Source organism: Bos grunniens, chromosome 2 (assembly GCF_055505025.1).
Source record: "Bos grunniens cultivar Pamir isolate PY7600 chromosome 2, Bosgru_T2T1.0, whole genome shotgun sequence".
In the NCBI taxonomy this organism is placed as follows: Eukaryota; Metazoa; Chordata; class Mammalia; order Artiodactyla; family Bovidae; genus Bos; species Bos grunniens.
Genome location: NC_141166.1, coordinates 65,469,402 through 65,491,120, shown reverse-complemented (window position 1 = coordinate 65,491,120; position 21,719 = coordinate 65,469,402). Strand labels below are relative to the sequence as shown.

General features: G+C 43.9%; 1 protein-coding gene across 9 annotated transcripts in view; it reads left to right on the top strand.

The window, feature by feature from the left end:
- Positions 1-6,034: 6,034 nt before the first annotated feature.
- CFAP221 (cilia and flagella associated protein 221) overlaps positions 6,035-21,719 on the top strand; it is a 135,516-nt gene continuing 119,831 nt past the window's right edge. For all 9 annotated transcript variants that reach the window (XR_015145169.1, XR_015145159.1, XR_015145158.1 and 6 more), the window contains exons 1-3: positions 6,035-6,366; positions 9,075-9,260; positions 11,376-11,476. Coding sequence is in view for 3 of the 9 variants with exons in the window: in XM_086349695.1 (XP_086205821.1) it covers positions 9,122-9,260; positions 11,376-11,476 (240 nt within the window). In the remaining 6 variants the exon portion in view is untranslated. The remainder of the gene's footprint in view (positions 6,367-9,074; positions 9,261-11,375; positions 11,477-21,719) is intronic.

Genomic DNA, 21,719 nt, shown 5'->3' with positions numbered 1-21,719 from the left:
TGACCCAGGGATCGAAACTGTGTCTCTTACATCTCCTACACTGGCAGGTGGTTCTTTACCACTAGCGCCACCTGGGAAGCCTATACTGTGCTGTGCGTAGTTGCTCAGTCATGTCCAACTCTTTGCAACCCGGTGGACTGTAGCCCCTCAGGCCCCTCTGTCCATGCGGATACTCCAGGCAAGAATACTAGAGTGGGTTGCCCTCCTCCAAGGGATCTTCCCAACCCAGGGACTGAATCCAGGTCTCTCACATTGCAGGTGGATTTTTTACTGTCTGAGCCACCAAGGAAGCCCAAGAATACTGGAGTGGGTAGCCCTTCCCTTCTCCTGGGGATCTTCCCAACCCAGGAATTGAACTGGGGTCTCCTGCATTGCAAGTGGATTCTTTACCAGCTGAGCTATCAGGGAAACCTGGGAAGCCTGTATGTATATAATATATACACATATATATCTGAGTTGCTGTGCTATACACTTGAATTAACACATTGTAAATTAACTATACTTCAATTTTTAAAGTTTTTAAAAGGAAATACAGCTTAAACCTGGCTTTCTTTTGGGATACATGCCCTTGGAATCCAGAGACCATATCATGAGGAAGTTAAGGCCACTTGTGGGTATAATGGCCAAGATCCTCATCTACACTTGCAGCTGGCAGCTGTAGCATCAACTGCCAGCTGATGCCTTCCAACTGTTCCACCTCCCCAATTTCGGGGTCTTCCAGAAGTCCCAGACTTTATGGAGCAGAAAACAAGTCATCTCTGCTATGCCCTGTCTAAACTCCCATCCCACAGAAATCATGAGAGATTGTAAGTGATTGTAGTTATTTTAAGTCACTAAGTTTGGGGGTAATTTGTTATGGAGCAATATCTAATGGCGGGCTTCCCAAGTGGTGCTAGTGGTAAAAACCCTCCAGCCAATACAGGACCTGTAGGAGACACAGGTTCAATCCCTGAGTTGGGAAGATCCCCTGCAGGAGGGCATGGCAACCTACTCCAGTATTCTTGCCTGGAGAATCCCATGGACAGGGGAACCTGGCAGGCTACAGTCCATGGGGTCGCACAGAGCTGGACACAACTTAAGTGACTACCACATCTAACACTTCTGAGGTAACTTAGCACTCATGCACAATACATAATGAATACAAGATAAAAAAAAAATTTTTTTAAATTCTTCAAACCAAAAACCATTAACAGCAAAGTCAAATGACAAGTGGCTGAAATTTTTTGCAACACTTATCAAGAAACAAAAGGCCATTCATAGGACATCTGCACAGGTCCAGTTTTAGGATCAGTGGTCCCAAGCAGCCCCAGCTGGCTCACACAGGACAGGAGCTGACTCCAAGGTCTTGTACAGTAACTGCGGCAGTGACACTGAGAATGCAGGTGATTAAAGAGAGGAAGGAAGGAAGGGAGGAAGGAAGAGGAGGCAAGGGAGGGAAGAAGGGAAGGAAGGAAGAAAGAGGAGGAGGAAGAAAAAAAGAAACTAAAGCAAACAGAAACAATGAAGGCTGATTATAATGAAGGCAGAAGCAAAGTGTTTTAACAGACTGTTCCCTTATCTGTTGTTCTGTAAGACAAGTTCAAGGATTTCTGTTACTTATCAACTTCTGCGAACTCTGTGGCATACAGTTTCATGATCACTCAGATTTATTTGTAAATGGGGAAAAAAGGAAACAGAAGAATGAGTAATTTGGCTTCTCAATAGGGAATGAACTGCTTACAAATACAAGCATACATATAACTGGTTGTGTATGCATAGCATGGGCTTCCCAGGTGGCTCAGTAGAACAGAATCTGCCTGCTAATGCAGGAGACTCAGGAGACGCGTGTTCGATCCCTGGATCAAGAAGATCCCCTGGTGTAGGCAATGGCAACCTGTGCCAGTATTCTTGCCTGGAAAATTCCATGGATGGAGGAGCCTGGCAGATTACAGTCCATAGGGTAGCAAAAGGTCAGACACAACGGAGTGACTGAGCATGCATGCGTGCATAGCATGTGCCTTGACAGATAAATAAGAATCTGGCAATATGGATTACCTCTAGAAAAGGGAAACTGGTAGCTTAAGGACAGGAGTAAGAGGGACATTTTTTATTTTTTGAATTTTGAACCATAAGAATATATTGCCTATATTCCGAACATATATGTATGCTCTAAATGAATATTGTATATAAGTTTAGAACTCTCTTGGCATAACTCATTAATTACTTAATTCTCTGAATATTGTGGAGGTCCCACCATATACCAGGTAGTGTGCAAAGTGATGAGTATACAGTCGTGAACAAGTCAAACTTCACTGAACTTACCGTCTAGGAAGACGGATGTCAGAAATGGAAAGTCATCAGTCTAGAATCACACACTATGAAAAACACTGAAGGGAGGCCCTGAGCTGATAGACAGGATGGTGGGGTGGGACCTGATTAAGTGAGGGAAGCCAGGAAAAGCTGGCTTAGCTCCCTCTAAGGAAGGGATTCTCAGGCTGAGCAGGACTGAGCAAGTTTTTGACTATTTATTGCTGCACCTTGATCCGTTCCAGAGCTTGCAGGCTTGAAACAACAACCATTTTATTCTGTTTTTATGAACTTTGAGGTCAGAAATTCAGGCAGGACTGGACTAAGCAGTTAGGGCCTGCAGAACCTCGAAGTTTGTGTTAAGGATTTTGAGTTTTATTTTCTGTACAATGTGAAGCCACCAAGGAGTTTCAGGAAAGGAAATTCATGGCTCCCCTGTGCAAAATCTTCCGTGCCTCCTGTCATACCTATTCCATTGCATGAGTTTAAGCAAGCTCCAGGAGATTGTGAAGGACAGGGAGGCTTGGTGTGTCGCAGTCCATGGGGTCACAGAGTCAGACACAGCTAAACGACTGAACGACTGAACAAGTTTGGCAGAGGCTGGGATACCTTTGTATTCTGCTCATTGCAAATGCTAAGTGAAATAAATGTGAAACACATAAATGAATTGACTATATAATTGATGATCTAGAAAAGCTAGCATTGTAGTGCATCAGTTCAGTGATTCTCAGACTTGAATGTGTCCATGAATCTCTTGGCACGGGGTGTGTGGGGGGTTCTTATTACAATGCAGATTCTGATTTGGAAGGTCTGAGGTGACCTGAAAGTCTGGATTTCTAGGAATTTTCTGTGCTATTGCTTACACTTTTGAATAGTGAGTGTTTAGAAATCATTGTGTCAGAATGTTTTTAGCTGAAAGAGGTAATGGGGACCTCCCTGGTGGTCCAGTGGTTATCTGCCTGCCTATGCAGGGAACGCCGGTTTGATCCCTGGTCCAGGAAGATTCAACATGCTGCAAGGCAACTAAGCCCATGCCTCACAACTACTGAGCCCACACTGTGCTGCAAAAGAAGCTGCCACCATGAGAAGCCTGCGCAACTACAACTGAAGAGTAGCCCGGCTCGCCACAGCTAGAGAAAGCCTGCGTGCAGCAAGGAAGATCCAGCGTGGCCAAAAATAAATGAATGAATTAACTTTTTTAAAAAAAGGAAAGAAAGTAGTGTGATTTGGTTGCCAAATGGTCAAGAGATGAGATGATGTCCTCCACATGGTGTCTTACTCTCTTCTTCCGATTCCTCTGTCTTCCTCGCCACCTTCACTGTCACCCTCATGTGCGGGTTCCATATGGCCCCAAAGCTGCTGCACTTCTAAGGACTCGATTCTGGACACCACGCTGTCCAGAAAGAGAAAGGTGCTGTATGTCTCTTTTCTTAGGAGAAACGATGTCTTCTTCCAAAGTCCCCCAGAAGCCCTCCCCTGATGTCTCTGTGGCCAGAATTGAGTTACATTTTCAACCGTAAATCAATCATGGGCAAGAGGACTGGGAATTCCATGATTGGTGTAGACTAATCAGAATCTAAGTGGGACAGCAAAAGAGACACAGATGTATAGAACAGTTTTTTGGACTCTGTGGGAGAGGGAAGGGGGGATGATTTGGGAGAATGGCATTAAAACATGTATAATATCATATAAGAAACGAATCATCAGTCCAGGTTCAATGTAGGATACAGGAAGCTTGGGGCTGGTGCACTGGGATGACCCAGAGGGATGGTATGGGGAGGGAGGTGGGAGGGGGGTTCAGGATGGAGAACACGTGTACACCCGTGGCGGATGCATGTTGATGTATGGCAAAACCAATACAATATTGTAAAGTAAAAAAATTATAATAATAATAAATTTATTACAAAATAAAAAAAAAGAATCTAAGTGGGATCTAGGGAAGTAGGGATTAAGGAGAAGACTTAGCAAAGCTCGGGTTCTGATTTTAAGACAGTGGAGGCAGATGACCAGTAGTAAATACTACACAATAATATGCAGTTTGGCTAATTGACTGTAGAGAGAATATATGTTATATCTACATCCGTATCTAGCTATCTTAACATAAAAAATAGAGAATTTGGCAAATTTATTTAAAAACAAGGGGAAATTTAAAAAATGTTATCCAATACTCATTAAAAAGTATATAGAGGGAGTTTGCTGATGGCTCAGTGGTTAAGAATCTGCCTTCCAATGCAAGGGATGAAGGTACAATCCCTGGTGGGGGAACTAAGATCCCACATACCACAGGGCAACTAAGGCTGTGCGCCACAACGGGAGAGAAGCCCACCTGCTAAAATGAAAGATGCCGTGTGACACAACTAAAACCCGACACAGCCAAAAAAATAAATATATATTTTTAAAAGTGTATGAAGATAAGCATTTGATGAACTCAGGTGGAAAAGTTAAGGATATGGGAAACAATACTTGTTCTGAAACTGACAACCTTTTGGGGGCAACAAAACAGAAAGAACTAAAGCAATCTACAACATAAGCAAGTGAATTTTTTTTTACCCACTTAGCCAACAGTTACTGGGTAATCACTATGAACAAAGGCCTGCTCTAAGGGCTGTGGGAGATGCAAAGATAAGGCATAGTCTTCTCCTCTTAAGAATTTTGGAGCTTAAAACACATATATAATGATGGGTTTAGCATATAAAAAATGCGACAAGAATGACAGAACAAACTGAATGGGAGCCCAGAGAAAGGAAACAGCCCTTCTGGTCTGGAGGGTTAAGGGGCCAATAGCAGATACACCGTCTCTAGTGAGAGCCTTGAAAGATGGGTAGATTTTTTTATTTTTAATCAGGGATGATGGAAGGTAGAAGGGAGGAGTTGGAGAATGGGAAGATGGGAAAGGTGAATATTGGAGGTCGGGACAAAAGCACATGCAGCACGGTGATGAAGGTGTGGGAAAGGCAGGTATCCTTATTGGATTCGTATGACAATCTCGTATCACCATGAAGCAACAAATAACATCGAGCAAGTGACACCTCATACATGGAGGGAGCAAGACAAGGACTGATCCTAGGAAGAGAAACCTGAGCTATCAGTGTAAGGAATAATGTCCGTGGGTGAGTAGAGCGAAGTAAACAGAGCAGGAGGTCTGGGGAGCTGGTCCAGTTTCATGGTTTATCATCCCTAAGTATCATTATCAGGACAGAAACAGTTTCTTCAATGAATAAATTGCAACAACAATAAAAAGATATGGAGGGAGAATCTACTGATAAAAAGAGACCTAAAGGACACATCAGTTTATTATAATGTGTGGATTTATTTGAACTGTGATTCAAACTCAAAAAATACGTTTATGAAAATTGAGTACCAAGTATTTGAAGTTACTAAGAAATTACGTAATGTTTTAGGTACTGATTGCGGTTATATTTTTTAAAGGGCTCCTTATCTTTTGGAGGTATATTCTGAAATACTTATGACTGATACTGGGATTGGTGTCTGGGATGACATTATAATGTCTGGGATATCCTTCAAAAAAAAAATACAGGGAGTAGAGGAAATGTTAAGTTGATTAATTATAAGTTGTTAATTATAAGTTGATAATTGTTGTGGGTTGGTGTTGAAGATTCACCATACTATTCTGCTTGGCTTTGTATATGTTTGAAATTTGAAACTTATCATAATATTAACTGTAAAATGAACTGTATCACAGTACGGAATCGAGGATTGAATTGCCCTCGGGGAAGCTCCACCCACTGAGAGTGGTAAGCCCCACCCCTTCAGCCACGCTAGGCCACCAACTCCTCTCAAGGTGCCCAGATGTTTGTGTCTCCCTTTGGGAATTCCTTGGGAATTCGCACGCTATAAGTCGCTCTCTCTGTTCTTACTCAGACTCCAGAGACTGCTCTAAGTCCCCAGAACTAACCCACCACTTTCAGACCTCGACCGGCGGCTGCCCGGGTTCCTCCCCCACGTCCCAGGGGAGTTTGGTCGCGTCCGGCCGCGACCCCGGGAGCGTCCGCGTCGTCATGGCGACGCTCGAAGACGGTGGCTGCGCCCGCGGATTCCCTCCCGGGAACCCGCTCTGGGGTGAGCGGCCTGGGACCTAAGGCTGGGGCGGGGCGGGGTCGGGGGCGAGCGAATTGGACCCCGGGAGGGTGTCCAGCCGCAAGTCAACTTGGGCGGGGGCGAAGGAGAGGTAGGGCCCAAGGGGTGAAATAAGGATGAGGATGGCGCCTGGGTCAGGGGTAGACCGTGCTCCGGGCAGGGGCTGGAGTAAAGGGGCGCTGAGGGGAGCAGGCCTTTGGCAGGGGTGAAAGGGACTGCTCCGCAGAGCTTGGGGCCCGAAACCAAGGTTGCCTGGGGAGGGGGTGGGGAGGAGGGACGAAGGGGGACAGTTCACCTTGGAGGTGAGTGACCTGGGATAGGAGTCGGGTGACAACCGTTTGGCTATTGTGCCGCCCTGAAGTAGAGGCAGGGAATTTGAAGGAAGAGGGCTGGAGAGTGAACCGGGGTAGATGTTGAACGGTTGGAGGGGAAGGAAGGCTGGAGCGAGGTTGGAGGAAGGCTGAAGGAGCGATTGGCGGGAGAGATGGAGGCTGTTCTGAGGAGTGAATACCCTCAGCCATGCCAGTGAAGGGGGATGGGCCGTGAGGGGAAAGGAGAAACTTGTTTCAGAAAGTGATTATTAAGCATTTCTTCGCTATGGGCAGTGTATTTTGCTTGATATTGTAGTCTTTAAGGAATCTAAAACCATGAGCCTTCACACACACACAAAAAGGCACATAAAAATCCACATATGATTTTACATCCAATTCCAGGGGCTTCACTGAGCAGCCCCCAAGTTTAGAGACTTAGCTGTGGAAGATATAGACATGTGGGATTTGTAAAGTGTCATCACAAGGCAAAACGTGATTAACACCAGAGGAGCAGTAAAGGCAGCAATTGCTAAAGAACGTCGAAGGGCAGGATCAGACTCCCAAGGCAAGTCTGCCAAAATGTGTGGCATGAGCTGGGACCCGGTGTCCTAGAACAGAGCTCCTAGGAAGGTGCCCAGTGGCGGGGGAGGAGGTCTGTGGCTTTCCACATCCTCTCCCCACAGAGGGGCCCAGGAAGATGACTCATTATGCCAGTATCTCCCAGTGTTAAAGGGTTTCATGGTCACATTCATCTAAGAAACTGAATCAAAGAAATCTCATAAAGAAGAGACCTGTTTGGGACTTCCCTGGTGATCAGAGCTTAAGAGTCTGCTTTCCAAGGCAGGGGATTTGGGTTTGATCTCTTATCAGGGAAGTAAGACCCCATATGCCACAGGGCAACCAGCCCAGGTGCAGTAACTGGAGAAGCCTTCGAGCCACAATGAAGACCCAGCACAAGCAAATTTGGAAAAAAAAAAAAAAAGAGAATCCTGTTTAACTGCTGACTTCAACATTTTGCAAACTTCACTGGCCACGAGAGCCTCAGAAAGCATCAACACTACATTTTGAGAAAAGCTTTTAAGGAGAATTAAGGACCACAGAAGAGTTTTGAGCTGTGACTCTGAAACAGAGCAGGACCCTATATCCTTCCTTCCATATCCTCAGTCTGCCTTTTGTCTATGGGAAAACTTAGCCAAAGAATAAATTCAATCAGAGAAGTGAGAAAATGCAAAAGTAGAGAAAAGCAGTTAAATTGGACAAAATAATAATAGTTTAGTCCATAAGCAAAGTCAAGGACCTTTAGTTCCTTCTCACAGGCTATAGGTAATCTGAGCCATATCCTCGGCGCTGTCTTATAGAGACTGAAACACCACCGGGGAGAAGAAGTTAACTACATGATGACCAGGCTGTAGCTATGACATTTGTTGTTCAGTTGCTAAGTCATGTCCAGCTCTTTGTGACCCCGTGGACTGTAGCATACCAGGCTTCCCTATCTTTCACTATCTCCCAGAATTTCCTCAAACTCGTATCCATTGAGTCGATGATGCCATCCAACCATCTCATCCTCTATCACCCTCTTCTCTTCCTGCCCTCAATCTTTCCCAGCATCAGGATCTTTTCCAGTGAGTCTGCTCTTTGCATCAGGTGGCCAAAGTATTGGAGCTTCAGCTTCGGCATCAGTCCTTCCAATGAATATTCAGGCTTGATTTCCTTTGGGATTCATTGGTTTGATCTCTTTGCTGTCCAGGGGACTCTCAAGAGTCTTCTCCAGCACCACAATTCGAAAGCATCAATTCTTCAGCGCTCAGCCTTCTTTATGATTCAACTTTCACATCCATACATGACTATGACATAAGCTGCCACCTCCAAAGAAGTGACCTCAAAGAAAGTGGACAAGTCGACTAGAACTAAAGATTAACTGTTACTTAAAACAATCAAGATGACACTGGTCAGATCACTGCATGACCGATTTCAAGATGACTGTTAGAGCTGGCTGTGCTGTTTCTGTATGTAGCCCCCTTCCTTGGTCTATAAAAGCTCTTGTCCATTGGTTGTCAGTTGTGGGGGCTGGTAAGTCATCCTTTCGACAGAAGTCCACCGCCCCATGCTTGCTGGCATCCAAAATAAAGCAAACTTTCTTTTCCACCAGCCTTGCCTCTTTATTGGCTTTTGAATAGTGAACAGCTGGACCCGACTTTTGGTTACAACATGGCATTGGGGTTGCTGTGTGACGCAAGATGAACAGGACAACCTGTGTGGGCACAGAGTGAGAGGTGGTGAAGGCCTGAGCCACAGCAAACCACACAGTGACAAGAGGTACATTTGTCAATGGTGTGTGGTTTTCTGTGGATGATTATACTACTCCTGTTTTCTTCCCAGGAAAGGACCTTTGGCTTTAAAAAGAAGACTCCATTTTTCATGATAAAATGGCAGCAGTGAAAACCCCCAGCAGAGAAGTAAAGAATGCTGAAGAACCATTTCAAAATGTGTCACCTCTTCTTTTAAGGAACCTAGTGGAGGAACCCAAGAGACCAAAAGAAGTACCCAATCATCTCCTAGAGTCAAGTAAGTGGTTAGAAAACAGGTTTGCTTTACAACTCAGGTCTTCCCAGAGGATCCAAAGTCCAGAAAGCATAATGGAATTTTGGGTGCTGATTTATCTATATTGTTTTACAGGCTTGTGATAGTTTTTATTATTATGAACAATGATTCTATTTAGATCCATTCGCTTAACTGGTAGACTTTTGTGGTGAAAATTAATCACCAAGTTCTGTTCCTTCACATCCTCAAGTGTCTTTGCCCTCTGTCCATACTTTGTCCTCAGGAGGCCACCAGGACTACTGTAGGCCTGGCTGTCCTCCCTAGCCACACTCTCCTCCCATCCACCCTTCAGCCCCCGGCATTTTCTGTCCTAAATCCAGGCTGGCTCCTATCCCCACCCTGTTTGAATGTTCTGAGGGGATCCTCTCGTGTAAAGAATAAAGTCTCGGTTCCTTTGCTCATCGTTTGGCCCCCTTTGCCTGGATCTGAAACTGTCCACTCTCACTCCTCCTGTCCCCCACTTCCAGCCACACCTGTTACTCCTGTTCCTTCAAGACCACTTGGGTTTATACCTTCTTGCCTTTTTCTGTGCACATCCTTAGCCTAGAAAGCCTGGTAAATCCCATAGCTATTGTGTAGAAGGATAATCGTTTTGCCTGTATTCTCACTGAATCCATCTTAACATCACAATACTGTTTCCATTTTACTCTTGGGCAAGCTGAGACTCCAAAAGCTCAAGTGAATTCACCAGGGTGACTCAGCTGAGTGGGGGGTTGGTGCTCGGCTGTAGCCACCCAGTGTCCAGATCTCCATGTCTCAAGCAGCTTGGTTCCTGCTCACCGTTCAAGGCCCATCGAAATGAGGGACCTGCAGCGTTTGGTGTGGCTCTGTTGTTACTTTAGAACACACTGAATTCAAGTCAGTATACTTGACTGTTTCTGGGTATTAACAGGGCAATGCCCATTTTACATCTGTAATGTGGCCCTAAAAACAAAACTCTCAGCATTAAAAAGAATTACCAAGTAATGTTCATTTTAATACTTAAAAATTGGACTTCCCTGGTGGTCCAGTTGCTAAGACTCAACGCTCTCAGTGCAGGTAGCCCAGGTTTGATCCCTGGTCAAGGAGCTAGATCCCACATGCTGCAACTAAGCCCTTGCACAGCCAAATAAATAAAAATAAATATTTAAAAAAATACTTAAAAATTTACCAGACAACCCTGTCACAGTCCCCCTGAGACACCATCCTCACCCTAGTCTAGCCCTTCAGTTTGGCCCAAAGCTGACGACAATGACTGCTCATCACTGGAGGAACAAAAACACCAAACATTTCACACCCACTTTAGTGGAATACAAAGTCACAGAGAGTGGAGGCTGGGGTCAGGGTATCTGTGACTCATGAGGTTTGGGTACAGCCGAAGGGGAAAGGCTGTCATTTGTGAGAAACCAGACAGTGCATTCACTTCAAAGGAGGCAGTTTGCTGGTCAGAATCAGGCCTGGGCTTGATTTTTATAAAATGGAAACAACGGAGGGTTATAAACAAATGCCAGGCATGAAGCACGGCAGAGCTCGGGCATGAAGCACAGCAGAGCTGGGGCAAGTTTTGAAGACACTCACATGTCAAGAGCAAATTGAGTCATTACCATCCAGAGTGATAATTATTCAGAACCTTAGGATTACTCTGTATCACACTATAATTCAGTTCAGAGGAAAGCAAATAGTAACAGTTGAATACACAGCAATAAAATGAAACACTTGGTATTTGCATTCTTTGAAGTGGATGTGCGTTACATAACAATCATAGTATTATATACAGTGTGTGTCCTTTACAGGCTTGTTTTATTATGAAGACTTGTACAAAACGTGTACAGAGCAAGTTATTTTAATAGATAATAAAGAACAAATGTGAATTTGTCTCATGATGGTAATATCTCCCAAGCAAAATGTTAAAACAGTGGGAGAAGCAGTCCAGTTCATGTGGAACATCATTAATTGTTGACAGCTGTATCCTCTGTCTGAAACGTCATGTGCATAAAATATCCTAAGTTAAAGGGCGTCCTTGTTGATAGGATCTTCTTTCACTTAATATTTTTTTTTTTGTCTCATCTCGTGGTATACTTATCTGCATTGTTTTTACAGAGGTTTATGCGAATCTTCTGAATAATAAGGTCATACAGGCAAAACCTGGCATATTACATTTTGGAGGCTATCAAGTAGAAAAACAACACCAGCAGATATTGGTAGGTACTTTTTTTTTAATTAAAAAATTTCACTGAAGTATAGTTGATTAACAGTATTGTGTTAGTTTTAAGTATATAGCAAAGTGTTTCAATTATACCTATATATGTGCGTCCTTAGTCACTCAGTCATGTCCGACTCTTTACAACCCCATGGACTGTAGCCTGCCAGGCTTCTCTGGTCATGGGATTCTCCAGGCAAGAATACTGGAATGGGTAGCCATTTCCTTCTCAAAGGGATCTTCCCAACCCAGGGATCAAATCCAGATCTCCTACATCGCAGGTGGATTCTTTATCATCTGAGCCACCAGGGAAGCCCCATACATACATATATACATTCTTTTTATATTCTTTTCCATTATGGTTTGTCACAGAATATTGAATATAGTTCTTTGTGTTCTATAGTAGGACCTTGTTGTGTATCCATTTTATGTGTAATAGTTTGTATCTGCTAATCCCAAATTCCCAATCCTTCCCTCCCCAACCCCTGTGTAGATAGTGGGATAATTAGCCCTCTTTAAGTGGGATAATTATAATAATGAAATGACATGAATGTTCTCATTTTATTACTCATTCATCTAAAGAGCAGCACAATCAACAGAAGGGAAGATATAAATTTGACCAGGAAAGGCAGTAGTTCTAGGATGAGAAATTTTAAAGTTGCATCAGTTTCCTTGGACAGGTTTCCTCCCTCTGCCAAAGGCACCTCCCAACACTCTTTCCAAACTGGTGCTGTTTCTGAGGGATCCTTGAGGGCCAGAAACTATGCTTTGTGTCCCACATGTTTCAGTTTAGTCCTTAGACCAGCTTTGTGGCGGTTGTATCATGACTCTGTAGAGATGAGGAAACCGTGATTCAGTAAGGTTAAAGACTCACCTCAAGAACACAGGGATGGGACAGACTCACTCTCAGGCTGCCTTCCTCCCAACCAGTGCACTCTTGCTCCAGCCAACAGCACCAGCGGGAGAGCTGTCCCTTTCTTAGGAGGGTCCAGCGAGGGTTCTGTTCCACCTTCTTGGGTCAGATGGCCAGGCCTAAATCAGTCATTGTGGCCAGAGCCTCCAGCTAGAGCTGGGACGGCAGCTCCACCAACTTCCGCAGAAGGGACAGGTGAAGGCTGCCCTGCAGAGTGGCTGCAGCTGTGGGGACAGCAGTCTACCACAGAGGTCCCGGCCTTGCTGGGTCCCCTTTTTTGAGATACCCCAACTGGGGAGGGCTCGTTGACCACAGGACTCCTAACCCACCACTAAAAGGAACCTGACCATTTAAACCTGCTCCACAATCTCGGTGACCCCCACTGTGATCCCCCAAAGTCACACTGAATAGGATGTTAGAACTACTCCAGCTGGTCGAGGGACTGAGCCAGGCCAGCCTCTGGGCATGTGTTGGAGTGGAGTTGATGGATGTGGGGTGTCTCACACAGGCCCTGAGACCCTGGCTTGTGTGTGATGTACCCTTCCACTATAAGACTCTGCATTTAGATACAGTGCACTCTTCTTCAGATTCTTTTCCTATATAGGTTATTATAGAATATTGAGTACAGCTCCCTGTGCTATACAGTAGGTCTTTTTGATAATCTGTTTCATATATAGTGATGAGTTGGAAAACTCAGCAGTGGCCACAGGACTGAAAAGGTCAGTTTTCATTCCAATCCCAAAGAAAGGCAATGCCAAAGAATGCTCAAACTACTGCACAGTTGCACTCATCTCACACGCTAGTAAAGTAATGCTCAAAATTCTCCAAGCCAGGCTTCAGCAATATGTGAACCGTGAACTTCCTGATGTTCAAGCTGGTTTTAGAAAAGGCAGAGGAACCAGAGATCAAATTGCCAACATCTGCTGGATCATCGAAAAAGCAAGAGAGTTCCAGAAAAACATCTATTTCTGCTTTATTGACTATGCCAAAGCCTTTGACTGTGTGGATCACAATAAACTGTGGAAAATTCTGAAACAGATGGGAATACCAGACCACCTGACCTGCCTCTTGAGAAATCTATATGCAGGTCAGGAAGCAACAGTTAGAACTGGACATGGAACAACAGATTGGTTCCAAATAAGAAAAGGAGTACGTCAAGGCTGTGTATTGTCACCCTGCTTATTTAACTTATATGCAGAGTACATCATGAGAAATGCTGGACTGGAAGAAGCACAAGCTGGAATCAAGATTGCCTGGAGAAATATCAATAACCTCAGATATGCAGATGTTACCACCCTTATGGCAGAAAGTGAAGAGGAACTCAAAAGCCTCTTGATGAAAGTGAAAGTGGAGAGTGAAAAAGTGGGCTTAAAGCTCAACATTCAGAAAACGAAGATCATGGCATCCGGTCCCATCACTTCATGGGAAATAGATGGGGAAACAGTGGAAACAGTGTCAGACTTTATTTTTCTGGGCTCCAAAATCACTGCAGATGGTGACTGCAGCCATGAAATTAAAAGACACTTACTCCTTGGAAGGAATGTTATGACCAACCTAGATAGCATATTCAAAAGCAGAGACATTACTTTGCCAACAAAGGTTCGTCTAGTCAAGGCTATGGTTTTTCCTGTGGTCATGTATGGATGTGAGAGTTGGACTGTGAAGAAGGCTGAGCGCCGAAGAATTGATGCTTTTGAACTGTGGTGTTGGAGAAGACTCTTGAGAGTCCCTTGGACTGCAAGGAGATCCAACCAGTCCATTCTGAAGGAGATGAGCCCTGGGATTTCTTTGGAAGGAATGATGCTAAAGCTGAAACTCCAGTACTTTGGCCACCTCATGCGAAGAATTGTCTCATTGGAAAAGACTCTGATGCTGGGAGGGATTGGGGGCAGGAGGAGAAGGGGACGACAGAGGATGAGAATGGCTGGATGGCATCACTGACTCGATGGACGTGAGTCTGAGTGAACTCCCGGAGTTGGTGCTGGACAGGGAGGCCTGGCGTGCTGCGTTTCACTGGGTCGCAAAGAGTCGGACAGGACTAAGCAACTGAACTGAACTGATATGTTAATCCCAAACACCTTATTTATCCCAGCCCCCGAAACTGTGTCTTAAAGTGGATCATTTCAAGACAGAATTCCGACTATCATATTAGACTCATTCTCTGAGTGGGGAGACTCGCTGCAGGAAACTGACAGATGGTAAAACTGTCAGAAAGCAAAGCGGCCAACAGACAATGCAGCTTCCTTGAGTCCTTACACATTGAAGAGGGAGGAGAGAGAAGGGATCAGCAGAGGAAGCTGTTAGGGGCCGAGTACTTCCTCTTAGGAAAAGGGTCAGGATTTAAAACTGTGATTAGGAACTTTACCCCTCAGTCTGCAAGGACACATTTCTTAGAACACAGCATCAAAGACCAAGGTTAATCATTCATTTTGGAACTTGCATTTCCTGGTTATTAGGTTTGCTATCTAGACGCTGGTGGTGGTTTAGTCGTGTTCAACTCTTGCGACCCCCTGGACAGTAGCCCACCAGGCTCCTCCCCTGGAGGAGTCCATGGGATGTTCCAGGCAAGAATACTGGAGTGGGTAGCCATTTCTTTCTCCAGGGGAAATACTCGAACCCAGGATCGAACCCATATCTCCTGCATTGGCAGGCAGGTTCTTTACCACTGAGCCACCAGGGAAGCCCCTAGATGTTGATAGAATGGATCTAAAATAATTATTGTTTGCAATGAGTGAACAATGAACTTCCTGTTCCCAACCCTCTTCACTCTCCTCATTGCTTTACTCACCCCACCTCCACCCTAAGCAGCCAGATCCTCATTCTGTTGTTATAGATTTGCCTGTTTGAACATTTCACATAAATAGAATCACACAACATGTGGTCTTTTGCAACTGGCTTCTTTGATTCAGCATGTTTCCCAGGCTCGTTGAATTTGTAGCATGAATAGGTACTTTATTCCTTTTTATGGGCAAATAATGTTCTGTTGTATGGTTATATCACTTAAAAGAATTTTTTTTAATTTTTATTGACATAATTTATTTAAAATGCTATATTAGTTTCAAATGTACAGCAAAGTGATTCAATCATATGTGTATATTTTTATATGTTAATATAAAGATGTATATTCTTCATTTACATTCTCTTCCATTATAGGTTATTACAAGATACTGAGTATACTCCCCTGTGCTATACAGTAGGTCCGTGTTGTTTATCTATGTTATACACAGGGGTGTATAACACTTTTATACACTTTTATGTATATCTTTTAATATATACTTTTATGTATATCTTTTAATCCCAAATGTTTAATTTATCCCTCCCTGCTTTTTCTCTTTGGTATACATGAGTTTGTTTCTGTGTCTGTGAGTCTATTTCTGTTTTGTAAATAAGTTCACTGTGCCATATTTTAGACTCCACATAAAAATGATATCATATGATATTGAGTTGGCCAAAAAGTTCATTTGAATTTTTCAGAATTCATTATGGAAGAACTCGGATGAACTTATGGCCAACCCAATATCTGTCTTTCTTTGTTTGGCTTTCTTCACTCAGTATGATGATTTCTAGGTCCATCCGTGTTGCTGCAAATGGCATTGTTTCATAATGCCATCTTTTATATGGCATTATGCTTTTTTATATGGCATTTTATATGGCATTATTTATATGGCATTAATGCTCTTTTATAACTGAGAAATACTCCATTGTGTAGATGTACCACATCTTTATCCAGCCCTCTGTCAGTAGACAGATTACTTCCACATCCTTTTTTGTTGTTGTTCAGTCACTCAGTCGTGTCCGACTCTGCGACCCCATGGACGGCAGCACGCCAGGCTTCCCTGTCCTTCACCATCTTCTGGAGCTTTGTCAAACTCATGTCCATTGAGTCACTGATACCATCCAACCATATCATCCTCTGTTGTCACCTCCTCCTGCCTTCAATCTTTCCCAGCATCAGGGTCTTTTCTAGTGAGTCAGATCTTTGCATCAGGTGGACGAAGTATTGGAGCTTCAGCTTCAGCATTAGTCCTTCCAATGAATATTCAGGACTGATTTCCTTTAGGATTGACTGGTTTGATTTCCTTGCATTCTAAAGGACTCTCAAGAGTCTTCTCCAACACCGCAGTTCAAAAGCATCAATTCTTTGGCACTCAGCCTTCTTTAATGGTCCAACTCTCATATCCATACATGACTACTGGAAAATCCATAGTTTTGGCTAGATGGACCTTTGTTGGCAAAGTAGTGTCTCTGCCTTTTAATATGCTCTCTAGATTGGTCATAGCTTTTCTTCCAAGGAGCAGGCGTCTTTTAATTTCATGGCTGCAGTCACCATCTGCAGTGATTTTGGAGCCCAAGAAAATAAAGTCTCTCAATGTTTCCACTGTTTCCCCATCTATTTGCCATGAAGTGAAGACTCTTGAGAGTCCTTTGGACTGCAAGGAGATCCAGCCAGTCCATTCTGAAGGAGATCAGCCCTGGGATTTCTTTGGAAGGAATGATGCTAAAGCTGAAACTCCAGTACTTTGGCCATCTCATGCGAAAAGTTGACTCATTGGAAAAGACTCTAATGCTGGGAGGGATTGGGGGCAGGAGGAAAAGGGAACGACAGAGGATGAGATGGCTGGATGGCATCACTGACTCGATGGACTTGAGTCTGAGTGAACTCCGGGAGTTGGTGATGGACAGGGAGGCCTGGCGTGCTGTGATTCATGGGGTCACAAAGAGTTGGACATGACTGAGCGACTGAATTGAACTGAACTGAACTGATGGGATCGGATGCCATGATCTTCATTGTTTGAATGCTGAATTTTAAGCCAGCTTTTTCACTCTCCTCTTTCACTGTCATCAAGAGGCTCTCTAGTCCCTCTTTGCTTTCTGCCATAAGGGTGGTGTCATCTGCATATCTGAGGTTGTTGGTACTTCTCCCAGCAATCTTGATTCCAGCTTGTGCTTCATCCAGCCTGGCATTTTGCATGATGTAATCTGCATATAAGTTAAATAACAAGGATGACAACATACAGCCTTGATGTACTCCTTTCCCAATCTAGAACCAGTCCATTGTTCCATGTCCAGTTCTAACTGATGCTTCTTGACCTGCATACAGATTTCTCAGGAGACAGGTAAGGTGGTCTGGTATTCTCATCTCTTGAAGAATATTCCAGTTTGTTGTAATCCACATAGTCGAAGGCTTTAGCGTAGTCAGTGAAGCAGAAGTAGATGTTTTTCTGGAATTCTCTTTCTTTGATCCAAATTTCTTGCTATGATCTAAATTTCTATGCTCCAGTGGATGTTGGCAATTTGATCTCTGGTTCCTCTGCCTTTTCTAAATCCAGCTTGAACATCTGCAAGTTCTTGGTTCATGTACTGTTGAAGCCTGGCTTAGAGAATTTTGAGCATTACTTTGCTAGCATGTGCTGCTGCTTCTGCTAAGTCACTTCAGTCGTGTCCAACTCTGTGCGACCCCATAGACAGCAGCCCACCAGGCTCCGCCATCCCTGGGATTCTCCAGGCAAGAACACTGGAGTGGGTTGCCATTTCCTTCTCCAATGCATGAAAGTGAAAAGTGAAAGTGAAGTCGCTCAGTCGTGTTTGACTCTTAGCCACCCCATGGACTGCAGCCTACCAGGCTCCTCCATCCATGGGATTTTCCAGGCAAGAGTACTGGAGTGGGTTGCCATTGCCTTCTCCGTGCTAGCATGTGAGATGAGTCCAATTGTGTGGTAGTTTGAACATTCTTTGGCATTGCCTTTCTTTGGGATTGGAATGGAAACTGACTTCTTTCAGTCCTCTGGCCACTGCTGAGTATTCCAAATTTGCCAGTATATTGAGTGCAGCACTTTAACAGCATCATCTTTTAGGATTTGAAATAGCTCAGCTGGAATTCCATCACCTCCACGAGCTTTGTTCACCATGATGCTTTCTAAGGCCCACTTGACTTTGCATTCCAGGATGTCTGGCTCTGAGATAGGAGAGTGATCACACCATTATGGTTATCTGGGTCATTAAGATCTTTTTTGTATAGTTCTTGTATTTTTGCCACCTCTTCTTAGTATCTTCTGTTTTTGTTAGATCCATAGCATTTCTCTCCTTTATTGTGCCAGTCTTTGCATGAAATGTTCCCTTGGTATCTCTAATTTTTTTGAAGAGATCTCTAGTCTTTCCCATTCTGTTGTTTTCCTCTATTTTTTGCATTGATCAGTTAGGAAGGCTATCTTACCTCTCCTTGCTATTCTTTGAAACTCTGCATTCAGATGAATATATCTTTCCTTTTCTCCTTTGCCTTTCACTTCTCTTCTTTTCTCAGCTATTTGTAAGGCCTCCTCAGGCACCCATTTTGCCTTTTTTCATTTCTTTTTCTTGGGGATAGTTTTGATCACCGCCTTCCATACAGTGTCATGAACCTCCATCCTAGTTTTTCAGGCATTCTGTGTATCAGATGAAATCCCTTGAATCTGTTTGTTACTTCCACTGTATAATCATAAGGGATTTGATTTAGGTCATACCTGAATGGCCTAGAGGTTTTCCCTACTTTCTTCAATTTAAGTCTGAATGTGGCAATAAGGAATTCACGATCTGAGCCACAGTCAGCTCCCAGTCTGGTTTTTGCTGACTGTATAGAGCTTCTCTATTGTAGATAGTGCTGCTGTGAACATTGGGTACATGTATCTTTTGAATTGTGGTTTTCTCTGGGTATATTCACAAGAATGGGATTGCAGGACCATATGGTAGCTCTCTTTTTAGTTTTTTTAAGGAAACTTCACACCATTCACATTTTCCCTGTTCCGTAAGTTGATGGACATTTGGATTTTATCTTTGGGGCTATTAGGAATAATGTCATCATGGACCTTTGTGTACATGTTTTTGTGTGGATATATTTTCATTTCTCTTGGATATGTATTAAGAAGTGGAATTAGGTTGTATGGTATGTTAGTTTTCTGTGGCTGCCTTACAAATCACCACAAATTTAGGGGCTTAGAAAACCAGAAACGCATTCTGGAGGCTAGAGTCCAAAATCAAGGTGTCAGCCGGGCCCTGCTCCTTTCACGGTTCTAGGAGGGGCTCTTTCCTCGCTTCTCCCCGGATGTGATGGCATCAGGAGCTCTTTGCCTTGAGGCTTAATGACCCTAAACCTTGGCCTCCATCTTCGCCTGGCTTCTCCTCTGACTCCCTTTGTCTTCTCTTCTTCTCTCAAAGGAAACTTGTCATTGGACTGAAGGACCAACCAGGTAATCCAGGATGATCTCGTCTCAAGGTCCTTAACTTAATAGCACCTGCAATCACTGTTTTCCCAAATAAAGTCACATTCACATGTTCCAGTTGTTGGGGTGTAGCTAGGTCTTTTTGAGTTCACCACTCACTGTTGTTCTATTTGCATTTCCTTAATGACTGATGACATTAAGCATCTTTTCATGAGCTTACTGGTCACATTACATCAAAGCTTTATGTCGGAGAAGCCATCTGGGATAGCCCAAGCAAAGTGAGAAGTGGGGAGCAGGCACTCGGGGAGTAGGGGAGACACAGAGGCTCAGGGGGGCAAGCATGTGGCATGTTTGGTGTCCAGTGTACAGTCTGCTTTACCTGGATCCTAGGGTTTGGGGAGGGGGTAAAAGCTTCATTCTGCTGAAGAACATCCATCTCTGTCTTATGTACAACACAATACCTATCACACAGAACATACTCAGTAAACACTTGTCAAGATATTAAACTCACTTTATTGGAAGAGAGTGACTTGGCGGCGTCTCACTAGTTCCAAGTAAATACAAGGTAAAGTCTGAATAATCACACTGCTTCTATCAGACATTAAAACAAACAGATAAAAGTACAAAATTATTTCATCTTAATAACATTCTGGGAGACCCAGCCTCCTATTTCTATCAGCAAAGTTAAGCAGAAGCCTAAGGCAGTTACCTTGAGATTCTTGCCAAACAAGGGGGGAAATTCAACCCTGCACTTTATCTTGGTTTTGTTACAGGAAACAGTACAAATTGCCCAAGAATGGAATGATTGAATGTGTGTTTAAAACCACAGTAAATTGTTCATTAACATTTGAGATTGATCCAGATCTGGTTAAAGGCTTTAAAACCTTTTACTTAGATTCATATCAAAATCAATGTTTTGATTTACTTTAAAGGTTGAAATAATGGTTCCCAGTTTTCTCCAAACCAAGACCTCTTAAGTTCTTTTTCCCTCTGAGGAAAGATTTTTTCTGGGAAATTATATTTATTAAGTAAATAATTAATCAATTTTCCCATGAGACAATCAGTGTTACTGTGGCCAGCCCAAAACAAAGTTGTCAGCATACACAGCCTTATCTTATGTAGAGTAACAGTCTTTTCCAGCTTTCTGAAATAATTGTATTAGTTTTCAACTCCTGTTGCAGCCTTCAGAGACCCCTCTGCCCCAGGATCTTGCTTCTCAAACTAGGGCCACATATCTCAATGGCTTCAAGTCAGTGTGTGAGGGTCAGGACCTGAAGCTACAGTGTAAACACAGTTTATCTTTCTGGAGCATCAATTTTTACTCTCCCATTTTGGATAAATGCATTATTGAGCAAAATTTTAGAGTAAAATGCATTATCAATCTGAGGCCACACAACAAAATTCAGGCAAGGCTTTACTGGGCCTCCTGCTGCAGCAGGGTTCCATCCCTGGATCGGGAAGATCCCCTGCAGAAGAGAATGGCTACCCACTCCAGTATTCTTGCCTGGAAAATCCCATGGACAGAGGAGCCTGGTGGGCTACAGTCCATGGGGTCACACAAGAGTTGGACACGACTGAGCACACAAGCATGCATGCTGCAGCAGGGGGAGCGAAGACCAGCAACTGGTTCCCCCACTTGCTCTTCCCCCTCAGAGGGCATGCTGGCTCCTTATATGGGGACGAGGGTAGGGGAGAATCTAGCGGGGTGGGCCTGAGGGACGGCTTGGGTGGTCTGCTCACCCTCCTGGTGGGATGTGTGCAGGGATGTGCTCAGAGCCTGCTTTTGCTCTTGATTCTTCAGAAGTGGTCAGGGGCTTCCCAGGTGGCACTAGAGGTAAAGAACCCGCCTACCAATGCGGGTGGGCTGCAGTCCATAGGGTCCCAGAAAGTTGGACACAACTGAAGCGACTTAGCACACAGGACTGCACTTCAGAAGTGGCAGTTGGGTTTGGGGTTGTTGTTGTTGTTGTTTTATCGTTTTGTGTCTTTTTGTACAAGTTTGCCCCAGCTACACATGCTCGCAAGCTTCCCATGCTTGCAAGCTTCAGGAGTTGGTGAGGGACAGGGAAGCCTGGCATTCTACAGTCCATGGGGTCGCAAAGAGTCAAACACAACTGAGCGACTGAACTGAACTG